We start from the raw sequence: 13,422 nt of genomic DNA on the forward strand, positions 1-13,422 counted from the left end.
CTTGGTTCACTTGCCTGGTGGGAGATGTGGGTACAAGGCGGCTTCCTTCAGCCCTGTGGGTCCCTCCTGGGAGGGGTCCAGAGAGCTTGGCCCTTCGGATTCTGGCATCTGTAGGGACTGGAGTTCACCTGTGGACGGGTCCACTTCTTTTGAAGACAAATGGGTCCAGTCATCGTCTCCTCCTGAACAGTTATCAGACTCCATCTGTTCCTGGAACAGAACTCACCATGAGCACACAAGAGACACGCGCAACAGGCCAAGCCTGACCATGGCACTGACTCCTGGCACACAGTTGGGGAGTGTGCACGCACACGTGTTTAAGGCTGCAGGGGGCTACGGGGAACAGTGAGCCACTCACAAAGACCAAGTAACTACAAAGTTCTAGCCGGTTCCCAGAGTGACTTTAATGGCACAGACATCACTGCAGCAGCAGCAGCTCCCTCGGGTTTCATAAGTGGCTGCATAGGTGCTGAGGATGGGGCGGAGGCGCAGCTACAAATCGCTAGGCTGCCCGAGGTCCCAGGTGGTGGGAGGGGCACAGGCTTGCCTCAGGCCGCCCCTCGGACTCCAAGGCGATCTGTCTCATCTGCTCTGCCAGAGACTGCGTGGCGCCCTCAACGCTCCCACCCGGCTGGCTGGGGCCAGAGCAGCGGCTGCTTGGCTGTGAGCTGTTCTTCTCCTCTGTGCTGGAGCTCTCTGGAGAGGCAGGGGTCAGGCGGCTTCTTTTCCCGCCGTGCTCCACGTCAATATCCACTTCAATGCCTAGAGGCCAAGGAGGAGAGAGAAAGCTGTGACGCCCCCACAAGGAGGCAGCTGCGAGCAGGAGCGTGGCCTGTGGGGACTAGACTCGCGAAGATCTCACGTTCAGTCCCCACAGGCAGGCGAGGGTCTGGATGGCGGCACTCAGTGTGTGGATGCCGGGGCTAGGTTCTCCTACCCAGCTTGACCCCGGAATCACACAGTCACTATGGGACTAGACGATGCAAACCTGTGAGTCCGAGGCTTCTCCCAGTATCCCAGCTACAAATCTCTGTGGCTTCTGGAAACATTCTCGGTGTGCCCGTGATACTGGAGCTTTCTCTTTCTCCAATTCAGTAAAACATTAACCTCAGCTAGCATCTAAGGTCAGCTTCTAAGCCAGAAAGTCAAGAGAGACCTTGTTTTTTCTAACCATGCAGGGTATGGGCTGCACAGCAGGTAGGGCCAGGCCCTAAGTACGGGGGAGCCAATACTGCATGTGGCAGGCACCTCCAGCCAGTGATGGAAGGCTGTGTACCTCATGACACCTGCACATAGAGGCTTTGTGTGATGACACATAACACGCACCTAAACGCTGGGCTCTGCTCGGAGTGGACAGGCCATGCAGGGGAGGCGTGGGGCCCGACATGGCAGCGCAGGGAGCCTGCACACCTCCAGGCTCACGTAACTCACCAAGGACAGAGGGAAGAATCACCTGCACTATTTTTGAAATTCAATAGTGTCAGAAGTCTCCATGCCCACAGCTTAGAGTCACCAGTTGTCAAAGGCTGTGGTGCACACTCTGCTCCCATCCCACTCCCCAAAACCTCCCTGCACCCTTTCAGCTCATGCTGCTCTCACCTGATGACCGAGTTCACATCTGTGCATTTCCTACTCTAGACAGTATCTGCCTCTCCTTCCACTACCCTTTCCAAGACTCAGTTTTTCGTTAAAAGAACATTCAGTGTTTCAGCTAGTGCCTCTATCTAAATGTTCTTTGCTGGGTCAAGGGGCAGACTATTTCCTTGGATAGCTTTTTGTTTTCCTACCACTGATGACGGCTTCTCTTTTTTTTTTTTTTAGACGGAGTCTCGCTCTGACGCCCAGGCTGGAGTGCAGTGGCGCAATCTCTCGGCTCACTGCAACCTCCGCCCACCGGGTACAAGTGATTCTCCTGCCTCAGCCTCCAGAGTAGCTGGGACTACAGGCGTCCGCCACCTCACCTGGCTAGTTTCTTTGTATTTTTTAGTAGAGACGGGGTTTCACCGTGTTAGCCAGGATGGTCTCGATCTCCTGACCTCGTGATCCGCCCGCCTCGGCCTCCCAAAGTGCTGGGATTACAGGCTTGAGCCACCGCGCCCGGCCTTAACTGATTTAAGTCATCAGTTGTTCCACTGTCTCCTAGCTTTTCATGATTGTTTGCTCTTTGTATTCCCAAGTATTTACAATAACCTAAAATTTTAGAAGCCCCTCTTTATCCTCAGGGTTCTGATTTGACAGCGATAAGCTTTGCTGTGGGTCTTTCTCAGTCACTGTCAGGGCCGCTTTCAATCTAGAAGATAAGGTCCTCATTGCCAAGAAACTATCTTGCATTTTTGTTGTTGTTTTCTGTTTTTTTGTTTTGAGACAAGGTCTGGTTCTGTCGCCCAGGATGGAGTGCAGTGGTACAATCTAGGCTCGTTGCACCCTCTGCCTCCCAGGCTCAAGCCATCCCCAACCGCAGCCTCCCGAGTAGCTGGGGCCATAAGTACACAACTCCAGGCCCAGCTAATGTTTGTAGTGTTTGTAGACACGGGGAGGGGGGACGGTGTCTCCCTATGTTGCCAAGGCTGGTCTCAAACTCGTGAGCTCAAGTTATCTGCCCGCCTTGGTCTCCCAAAGTGTTGGGATTACAGGGATGAGCCACTGTGCTTGGCGCCAAGAAACTATCTTGCATTCCATGTTCATTTCCTCCTTTCAGTTTTCTATTCTTTCTGGAATTCCTACTCATCCTATATGGGGCTTCTAGACTTGTTCCTACACTAGTTTTCTTATATTTCTCTCCTTCTATCTCTCTTCTGCTTTTGGAATATCTCCTTGAGATAATATTAGAATCTAAGCCTTCTTTTGAAGTTTTTTTTCTATTTACATTTTTTAATTTCAAGAACTTTCTTATTCTATTCCCTTTGTTATCCTTTTTATAGTATCCTGTTCCTTTTTCACACAGACAATACTCTTTTTGTATCTCACTGAGGGCATTAACATTCTTTTCCCTTTAAGCCCTTTTCTCCCATGTGTGGGGCCTTTCCTCAGATGGCTGGTGACCCAAGGCTGTCTGATCCCACGGAAACACTAAGAAAAGGTTGATAGGAAGCCTTCTGTGAGGCCAGCGCCATCACCAACTTCTCCTCTGCAGGGTGACTGGGGGCCTGGCAGGCAGGAGCTGTAGGACGCTTCTCTGGGGGCATTCAGCCTCCCTCAGCAGGGACTCCCCATCTCCTGCCTGGCCAGGGAACTGACTGTTGGGCCCACTGCTCATTCAGGATGCCCAGTTTCAGGCTGGTGCCTCACCTTGCCCTGTGTCTCTGGTATCCCATGCTGAAGCTTCCCTGGGTCTGGTGCTCTTGGAATTAAACATGAGGTCTCCTTCAGTTGTTGGCAAGAGCTGTCATCTGGTCAAGTGGGCCCTGAAGTCTCTTGACACTTACTAGAGGTTTTCAACCCTCCCCCCTTGTTCCTGTCCCCCATCACTCCCACCTCTTGCCTTTCCTGGCACCTGAACAGATGGTCCTGCTTCTCACCAGGGTGCCCTGTTGTGGCACACAGATTTCTGAAGCTTCCCTCAGCAGGTTGTCATCCTCCCTCCATTTCCATCTTCCAAAATCTGATCACATCTTTGTCTTTTCCTCTTATTACTTTCTTTGTCTATGGTGTTTTCTTTTTGTGTAAGCCCTTTCCTGTTATTTCAGTAGAATGTAAGGGGGGAGCAGAGGTAAAAGCAGACTTAACTACAAGTACCTCCATCTGTAAATTGTTTTTCTCCTTTATTCTTCCCAACGTGTGATTATGAAAAGGTTGAAGCTGCCGGGCACAGTGGCTCACACCTGTAATCCCAGCACTTTGGGAGGCCAAAGCAGGTGGATCACCTGAGGTCAGGAGTTCGAGACCAGCCTGACCAATGTGGAGAAACCCCGTCTCTAGTAGAAATACAAAATTAGCTGAGTGTGGTGGCACATGCCCGTAATCCCAGCTACTCAGAAGGCTGAGGCATGAGAATCGCTTGAACCCAGAGGCGGAGGTTGCAATGAGCCAAGATTGCACCATTGCACTCCAGCCTAGGCAACAAGAGCAAAAGTCTGTCTCAAAAAAAAAAAAAAAAGAAAAAAGGTTGAAACAAACAGAAAAGTTGAAAGAACAGTACAATCAACACCCATATGCTTTTTAAATGCGTGAGTAATGAGACTTGTCTGTAAACAGATCAGAGAAATTACAGAATTAGGATTTCTCCAACTTGATGATGAAAGCCTGAGATTTCAGGGCTTATAAGAAGACTCTGCCTATGGAGTAGCCATTCTTGTATTCCTTTACTTTCTTAAGAAACTTGCTTTCACTTTAAAAAAAAAAAAGTGGACGATGCTTCGTGCCCTGCTGCCCCGCAAAGCCTCTGCGTGTGGGTGTGTTTATCAAAGATACCGTGGCCAGGAGGGGCCCTGTGGCTTCATGTCAATGCATCTCGGGGCCTGCAGCCTCCCAGCCAGGAGTAGCCTGGGTCTCAGTGGTGGCTTCCTCAGCGGGTTCTCACCGCCCCACCAAAAGGCCTTGGCACTTCACACGAAAGCCGCCGCTTACCCCACACACACTGCCATTGGGAGGCAGCTGTTGACTCATTCCCCTTTGGGCCCTGCTCTGGGAACAGTCCCTTCTAGGCAGTTAACCTGAGTCATCCGGCTTATAGTTCTTCATAAAGAAAGGAAAGAAACTAGCCCTAACTTCTGTAACAGTCTAAGCCGCTCTGCGACTGGCTCTCCTCAGCTGAAACCTCTCAGTCTATTTTACTAAAATCTTCCTTGTTTGTAGAGCTGCAGGCTCCTCCCAGGTTAGGAGAAAGCAGTTTACCCACTTCAAGCCTTTAGCTTTTAGTGCTCAAAGACATCTGAGCACTTGCAAGATGATTCCTGTCTTTGCCAAGTGGGGCGTCCAGTTCAGTTCTGAGATGCTGCACCAGCACAGGTGGGTCTTGAGACAGTGTGACCCCAAGCACCTGGGCAGCCTCCCAGACAGATCCCAGGCCCCACCAACACCTACTTACCACAATCAAAAAAGGTAAGGTCTGGGGATCTGCACTCTCTTAAAGTCTCCATCTGAACCTACACTTGCTTCTGTGACTTCCCAGGATGTCTCCTTTGTTCTCTGAGTGAAGGACTCTTGTTCGTACCTCCAAATTCACCTGCAATTTCTCATACCTTTACTATGCCCAGAGTGAGTTGCAGGATTGAGGCACAGCCTATCTCTCAGTCATGATCTCAATGCTCCACTGTTCTACCCTCCTTCGAAGGCATTAAGAATACTGATTCTAGGCTGAGCACGGTGGCTCACACCGGTAATCCCAGCACTTTGAGAGGCTGAGGAGGGTGGATCACGAGGTCAGGAGTTCGAGACCAGCCTGGCCAACATAGTGACACCCCATCTCTACTAAAAATACAAAAATTAGCCCGGCGTGGTGGCGGGCACCTGTAATCCCAGCTACTCTGGAGGCTGAGGCAGGAGAATCGCTTGAACCCAGGAGGCGGAGGTTGCAGCGAGCCGAGATCACATCATTGCACTCCAGCCTAGGCTACAAGGGCAAAACTCCATCTCAACAAACAAAAAAACCAGAATAGCGATTCTTCTTTCCTATTCTCTGACTTCGCCTCTAAACTCTAGTACAGAAGCCATATGTGTTTGGGCTGTTTAGTACAGCAGCGATGCCAAGATGTCACTGCTGCCTCAAAGTGGAATGAGCAAGGCCAGGCGCAGTGGCTCACGCCTGTAATCCCAGCACTTGGGAGGCCAAGGCGGGTGGATCACGAGGTCAGGAGTCAAGACCAGCCTGGCCAATGTGGCGAAACCCCGTCTCTACAAAAAAAAAATACAAAAATTAGCTGGGCGTGGTGGTGGGTACCTGTAATCCCAGTTACCCAGGAGGCTGAAGCAGGGGAATCGCTTGAACCCAGGAGGTGGAGGTTGCAGTGAGCAGAGATGGCGCCACTGCACTCCAACCTCGGCGACAGAGCAAGATTCCATCTCAAAAAAAAACACAAACCAAAAAAACTGGAATGAGCAGAGTTGGAGCAGATGGCAGTCATGCCCTGTAGCCACAGGAGGCAGCAGGCAGGGCTCGGATGCCCCTCCTGGCAGCATTCTCTCAGACACTGAACACAACCTTTGGACAGGCTGACACAGCCTGCCACTGCAGTCGCAAAAACAAGCTCACTCTTCTAGAGAGAGATGCAAGTGTCCCAGCGATCCATCTGCCATCACGGATCCACCGTCATCTTGAACTAGAAGTTGGCTTCATTCACTGATTCTCACTGCCGCATGCCTAACCCTGCAGCACCCACCCCAGACCCTTAGCCAGACACAGGCACTTTCTAAAGCCCAGCGGGGAGGGGTCTCGGAGCCTGAGCTCATGCCCGGGGTCAGGTGGCATCACTCTGGGGGTACACATTGGGGTTCGCCCACCCCAGCAGACCCACTGTGCAACCTGAGGCACCAGAACTGGCTGTCACCCAGAGTCCCTGCCTCCACCTTCTCCCCGCTCTGATGCAGGCCCAGCACCCAGAAGCACCGGAAAGGTTTGGGGGTTGTAAACTAAAAGAAGGAAAAGATAAGTAGCATCTCAACTACTACCCAGGTCCTCAAAAGTCCAAATCCCAAGGCCTGGCTTAGGGGAAAATCCAGACTATTGTTCACCCAAAGGAGGCCAGTCAGAGGTGACAGGCAAGCCCTACAGCCAGACCCTGGTGACCCTGCCTCACTGGGACCGTCCCAACCAAATGCTGATTCCACTTCACTCCATGTAGAAAGCTTGAGAATTCTGTCAGGGAATTCAACCGTGAGTGAGTTGCCTGTGGTCCAGCATTTAGTAAAGGTTGACTTGAGGCAACAAACCCTCACCAGTGTCAAGGGCATGTCAATTACCCATTTCTCTGCGGTATTCCCGGTGAAAGTGACAAAGTGCAGGCTGAGTTAGGGAAGCGCTGGGCAAGGAGGCACACTCACCCAGAGGGCTAAGGGCGGCTGCCACGCTCTCCCCCACGTTCTTCAGGAAATTCACACTGGGATCCTCCGATGGACCAGCAGCTTTGATTTTTACAAAGATAAGATAAAGATATCTTTAATGCCTTGGATACCTGTCACCTTCTTGCCAAGGTCCCTGTGTTCCTGGGTGACCTTTAACCCAGACGCCTTGTCCAGGGGCCCACTCAGCATCCCCTACTCCTCCCTCCCACTCTGCACCCCCTGGCCCTGCCCCGAGAGCCTCTCCACTCTCGCGCGCCGTTCCCCCTCATCTGCGACCCTGGTGCTCAGCAACCCCACACAGGCTCAGGCTCGGTACACTGTGAATATTGATCACATCCTTGAGTAAATATTTACTCAAAGTCAAGCAAACATCCCCATCTTTGTCCCAGAGAGTGGGGTGATTCACAGGACACAGTAACATTAATAAAATCAGAATCCAAAAATCTAGACTACAAAGCTAAGGGTAAGTCTTTAACTTACAACTATGTTTAAAAGGACTTGAGAAACTTGGGCTCTGATCTTCAACAACCATCACAAAAGAGAACAAAGTGCATCAAAAACCCTGGGCTGGAAGGGCCTCCCTGCCTGCACCTCACGGCACCTGGACAGGGCAGCCTCCTGAGGGGGAAGGGCTACGCAGGTGAATTTGTGGCTTCAGGCACTCACACCTCAGTTTCCCCGTTTGGGAAATGCAGAGAATACTCCCCACTTTGCAGGTTCTTGTGCGATTGTAGGACACCGGGAAGGTGGGGAGGTATCCTGAATTCTTGCCTTGCACACAGGCTTTGCACAAGGGCTCTGCGCACAGGCTGCCTGGCCGCTGCCACCATTCAGAAGCCGGTTCCCATGCAAGCCTCACCTGATTCCGCCGTGGGACCAGGGCGGGCATCCCCTGCACGAGGTGGACGTGGGCTCCAGTTTCCTGGTGGGCCCATTTCCCATCCTGGCCACCCGAAGTGCCCGTGTTTCAGCTTCCGGAGCCAGCGGCTGTGCGAGAAGCCCTGGGGGAGGAATTAGCAGAGGGGCAGGCAGTGAGCGGGTCAAGGTTCCTGCCACCCTGAGCCCACCCCAGGCCTGCCCAGAGGGCCTGCTCACCTCAGACAGGTGCCCGAAGGGGCTGGGGAACGCGAGCTTGGTGTGTCCCTGGTGCAAGCCCTTTCCCTCACAGACGCTACACAAGTCGTAGTCTGGACAGACGCTACACTTGTAGCGGGTTCCTACCACGGGCCCGTTGCAGCCATCACAGATCACATTGGGGTGCACCATGTTGCGAGGCGCCTCCTGAGCACACGGTGGGCGGTGGTCCCGCCGGCACTCTTTTTTCTCTACAGGAAGGGCAGAGAGAGCTGCTAGGGTGTAGCCCCCTAAAGTGCTCCCCCTCTATCATCACTGTGGGGCTGTCACTGCCAACAAGGCCCCTGGAACTGCTCCCCAGCATGGACTCCACACAGAATTCAGCTGCTTAGGTGAGGGCCGCAGAGCAACCAAGAACCTGCTAGGAGGTTCCCAGTCCCTGCGTCTGTTACCTGGGAACCGTGGCCCAGGCAGCAGAGCAGCAGCAAGGAGCCCAGGCTGCACGGCTTGGGCCTTGCTCTTCACCCAAGCACCGCGGCAGCAGACCCCATACCTAGGGTGAACACGGACTCCTCTTTCTCAGGTCAGGTCAGGCACAGCACTTAGTATGTCTTTTTTTTTCTGACACAGAGTCTCACGCTGTCGCCTAGGCTGGAGTGCAGTCGTGTGATTTTGGCTAGCGGCAACCTCTGCTCTCCAGGTTTAAGCGATTCTGGTCTCAGCCTCTTGAGTAGCTGGGACTAGAAGCACACGCCACCACACCCAGCTAATTTTTGTATTTTTAGTAGAGACAAGGTTTCACCATGTTGGCCAGGCTGGTCTTAAACTCCTGACCTCAGGTGCTCTGCCTGCCTCGGCCTCCCAAAGTGCTGGGATTACAGGCGTGAGCCACCACACCTGGCCTACGTCCCTGTCTTAAACAGCCCTCAAATTACTGACCCCTTCATTGGTGGAACATCAAGCCCTGTTTTTCACTCAGCAGGGAACTGAGTACAGGCTGAGCTGGCTTCAGGCAGCCCCTAGAGCAGCCCCTTACCTTTAATGTAGATTCGGAAGATGTCATCCTTCACATAGGACATGGCCATTGTCAATTCCTCATCACTGGAAAAGGCAACCAAGTCCCCGTCCTCATCTAGATTGTTTAAAAGACAGCACATGAGCACCCAGAGGTTCTCAGCTGGACATAAGCTGCTGGAATGGGCTGAGGCCAGTATGAAAGGGACACTCACAGGGCTATAAACTGGAGCATACCCACTTGAGCCACGGAGGGCAGGAGTGAGAGGCAAGATTGCCTCCTTGCTCTGGCACCTCCTGGAAGGTGAGTGCTCCAACCTGGCCCTGGACCACAGCCACACGCAGCAGGTGGAGGGCCCTGGTGGAGGGCCCTGGACCACAGGGACAACAGCAGCTTCGGCTGCTGCACTTATTTAGACTCGGGCCAGCTTCCTCTTCAGAAACGTGCCACCTCATTCCACATCCGACCAGGCCCATGTCCATCTTCAACTGTGGGAGATCCCTGCCTGTGACCTGCTTCTGAGGGGCCCAGCCCCACAAAGGCCTTAGACTTCTAGTGGCTTGGGAGTAAAGGAGACGAGGGCATCTGTCTACTTCCTTCCCTAACAAAGCTAAAAATCATGTATTTGTATGTAGTCTCCAGCTGTGACAGATACATGTGAGCTCAAAGGGCTTTAAAGCACAACCGTGCAGACCAAACCACACCATCCACTGTGTGAACAGGTGTGGCACCCAAAGATGCAAACAACCCAAATGTCTGTCAACTAATGAACAGGTAAAACACAGCCCATCCATACAACAGAATATTATTCCTCCAAAAAAACCGAAGTACTGATGTGTGCTACAACATTGAACACACTACACTAAAGGAAAGAAGACTCCATTGTATGATTCTATTTACGTGAAATGCCCAGGATTGCAAGAGGAACAGATACAGAAAGGAGGTGAGTGGTTGCTGGGGGCATGTGGATGGGGGGTGATAAAAGGTATGTATGGCGTTTATAAGGTGATGAAAAGCTCTCAGGTTGAATATGGTCCACAAACCTATGAAAATGGTGAAAACCACTGACTTGTACACTAAATGGGTGAACCCTTATGTCAGTTACAGCTCAATATCACAATTTTTTTTTAAGAACAGGAGAGGGCCTGGCAGGCTGGCAGCACTCCAGAGGGAGGTCCTAGCACTACCCGCTCCCAGGGGCCGGCCTTGGCCACCTCCCTAACCCCACCCCCAGCAGCCACTGGTCACACCAGCGCAGCAGGAAACAGTTCCTGGGCTTCTGTGCCCACACCAACACTTCTGAAGAACGTTCTCGTCTTGTCCCTCTCTCGACTTGCCAGTGGGATAACCTCTGTACTCGACCTGGCCTGGAGCGTTCCTCCCGGAATCAGTGCCCTCCTCCCAGGCGCTGTCGCGGCGCTCGCGAGTCCCCCGCACCCCCGCGCTTGTTTACCCGCGTCACTCCCTCCCCTCCGCCGGCGCTCCCCGGGCTCCTCCGGGCCATTATCTGAACCCACCACCTGGCGCAGCAAGATGTCAGTGTAACCCGAGTGCCCGCCTGACCACCCAGTTCCCGGGGAGAGCCAGAGAGTTCGCCCCGGCGCGTCCTGGCCAAAATCCCCAACAGCGCGGGGGGTGGGGGGGTCTGACGCTCGCAGGCTCGAGCCCGCGGCCCGCAGGGCTCCACCGCTGAACAGCGGGTCCCGGCCTTGGTCACCACTGCCGTCACCAGGCTGGCACCCAAGGCCGAACCGGGACCCATGCAGGCCACCGCCATCCAGGGAGCAGCCAGAGCAGACCCCTCACGGCCCACCAGGCGTCGCCGAGAAGCGGGAGGGCAGCCACACGCGCAGGAGGCCGAACCCGGCCTGCGTCACCGCCCCCGCCCTGCCCGGCCCGCTCACCGCGGTAGTGCGCCTGGAAGCCGCCGGGCCGCAGCGCGGGGAACAGGGCGGCCACCCGGCTCAGCAGCCGCTCGCAGGGCCCCGGACCTGCCGCGTCCTCGGCTTCCGCCTCCGGCTCGGGGCTGAAGCAGAAGCTGAAGCGGCGGATCTCGCGCGCCGCGTCCTCCTTGCCCAGCAGGTAGGCCTTCACCGTGAGGGACGCCATAGCGAGGTCGAGCTGCGGGAAAACCGGCCGTCCGGGTCGCGGCCGACGCGCGGCTTTTGTAGCGAGCGCGGAGGCCCCGCCCCGCCTCGAGAGGGGCGGAGCCTGTCGCGCCCTCCCAGCCTCCTCCACTGCCGTCGCGGCGCGAGAGCCGCCCTGCAGAGGCCCCTTCACTACTCACCCCTTCCCCGCTACCCCTCGCTCCAGGTCTGCCGACCCCTCATTGCTGACCCCTCTCTTCACTGCCCCAGTGCACCAAGGACCCCAAGAAACCGGCCCTGGCACTCACATAGGCCTGGGCTCCAGCCTCTGCACCTGGGATCAGGGGACTGTCCAGCCCCCGCCCCTCCCAGGCTTGGGCCTGGTCATGACTCAGCAATATCCTCCGTTGGGGGTACCCAGTGCAGGGAGAGCTGACACAGCCCCCATATCAGGAGGCTGCTAGGTCGCCCAGTGGGCACTGCTGGCCAGAACAAGCTGGCTCTCGGGGTACTGTTCCAACCCTGCCATGGTCAGCCTCCAGCGGGGGCAGCCCTCTTACAGCGCATGGCACCCTCGCTGATGGCCCCTAACTGGGTTGAGGGACGGACCCGACTCTGGCCTGAGCACCAGAGAAGTTCCCAGTTTAATAGGAGTGGAGCTGAGAGGTGCTGAGGACCACCCAAGGTCTCCTGAGTGTCAGTGGTCGCCAAATGTGCACTGTGGCCCAAGCGACTCCTTACGGGCTCCTCAATTCAGCGGGCAGTGCCCATGGCGCTGTGGGGGCTCAGGTCCGTCGGCCTTGTGGGCAGCCAAGGGGGTCAGGCAACAGCCTCCTCAGCTGGGAATGAAGAAACTCTACTTTATGCCACCAAAGTAACTGTCCGCCAGAACTGGGGCAAGGAGAGGGGCAGGACTGGTGGTCACCCTCTGGAGCCTCCCAGGCAGGGTCCTGTGAGTGGGAGGTCAGAACCTGCTGGGTCCAACTCATGCCATTTCAGGCCAGGGCTTGCAGGAGTTGGAGAAACGTCCCAACGGGGGAAACCCAAACCGAGGGAAGGGTGGCTGGATGGGGCCGGTCAGGTGCAAAGGTGGTATGTGGGTGTGCACACAGCAGGGGCTGGCCCACAGGTGTGAACGATCCTTCCGGGAGAGCTCTGCCGCGGGCAAGTCTTCCACCCTGCCCAGAGCAGCACCCTCTGTGGCGAGGGCTCAGGCCTCTCCCTGCATCCAGAGGGGGACAGTGGAAAGTGCCCCAGGGCCTGCTGGAGCCGGCCTTGCAGATAGAGGCAGGGGACACAGAGGGGCGTGCTGGCAGGGGCTGCGGCCTACAGACAGGTGCTGGCCAAGCGTGAGTCAGCAGCCCAGGCGCCTGAGAGCCACGTGGCCCCCGCCGAGGGCCGGCCTTCCTGCCCCAGCCCCTGGCTATGGCTCGGTCTGAGCAGGGTGAGGAACACAAGGAAAGCCCTCTGGCTCTGGGAACATAGCTTTGAGCTCCCCCAAGAAGGAGCTTCTTTGCCTTCTCGCCATTTGGCCCCGTTCGGGATCGTGGGAAGTTTCCGCGGGGGCTGGGGGCAGGTGAAGAGACTCGGGGGTGGGGGAGAAGGAAGCACAGAAGGGGTGTCCTTGGGAAGCTGGGGTAGAGACCCCGGCTCAGGCCCTTCCCCGCACGCCTTGCAGCCCCAGCGGCCGCCCTGCCCCCATGCGAGGCCGAGGCCTCCCGGAGGTAAACAAGCCGCGGCGGGAACCCCCTGGCAGGGCCCTCCCTCCCACCGCGGAGGTCAGGTGGTCTGGCCGGCAGTGAGTCAGCGTCCCATGACTGCTCTCGTAATAGGGGGATCCCCGGCCCCTGCTGCCACCCATCTCAGTGACCTCTTACCTGGAGGCTGGGCTGGGCAGTGGCTCCGGGGTCACTGTGAGTCCCCTGAGCAGGAAGAGCGTGCAGCGGCCGGAGCCAACCAGACCCTGTCCCCCTTCTCCCGTCTGACTCCTTCCCCTTTCCCGATGCAGTCCCACTCCGCAAGCTCCCCGCGTCCATTGGCCCCCTTCCCACCCTCCAGGGCCCCCTTCCCACCCTCCAGGGCCCGGCGTGTATGCCCAGGGAAAGCTCGGCAGCTGAGTTGGAGACCCACTATGAACCAGCCTCTCATTTCCTCATCTTTCAAATGGGGCTGAAGTGGGAGGACTTGCGCTGCCTTACCAGGGGATGGCCCATGAGTGTGCGAGTTGTTTAGCTGCTTTTGGGGCTG

The 13,422-nt window shown here is 55.7% G+C and overlaps 1 protein-coding gene across 2 annotated transcripts in view; it reads right to left on the bottom strand.

Annotated features, from left to right (window-relative positions):
• SQSTM1 (sequestosome 1) overlaps positions 1–13,422 on the bottom strand; it is a 37,348-nt gene that overhangs the window by 1,777 nt on the left and 22,149 nt on the right. The window contains exons 1-7 of one of the 2 annotated variants that reach the window (XM_008015531.3): positions 10,993–11,246; positions 9,110–9,205; positions 8,095–8,324; positions 7,859–8,000; positions 6,979–7,059; positions 548–762; positions 15–210 (exon numbers count right to left, since the gene is read on the bottom strand). In XM_008015531.3, coding sequence (XP_008013722.2) covers positions 15–210; positions 548–762; positions 6,979–7,059; positions 7,859–8,000; positions 8,095–8,324; positions 9,110–9,205; positions 10,993–11,197 — 1,165 coding nt within the window. In that variant the 5' untranslated portion in view covers positions 11,198–11,246. Of the gene's footprint in view, positions 1–14; positions 211–547; positions 763–6,978; positions 7,060–7,858; positions 8,001–8,094; positions 8,325–9,109; positions 9,206–10,992; positions 11,247–13,422 lie in introns of those variants that run through there. The other variant, XM_073010420.1, reaches the window with a different exon arrangement.

This window comes from Chlorocebus sabaeus, chromosome 23 (assembly GCF_047675955.1).
Source record: "Chlorocebus sabaeus isolate Y175 chromosome 23, mChlSab1.0.hap1, whole genome shotgun sequence".
In the NCBI taxonomy this organism is placed as follows: Eukaryota; Metazoa; Chordata; class Mammalia; order Primates; family Cercopithecidae; genus Chlorocebus; species Chlorocebus sabaeus.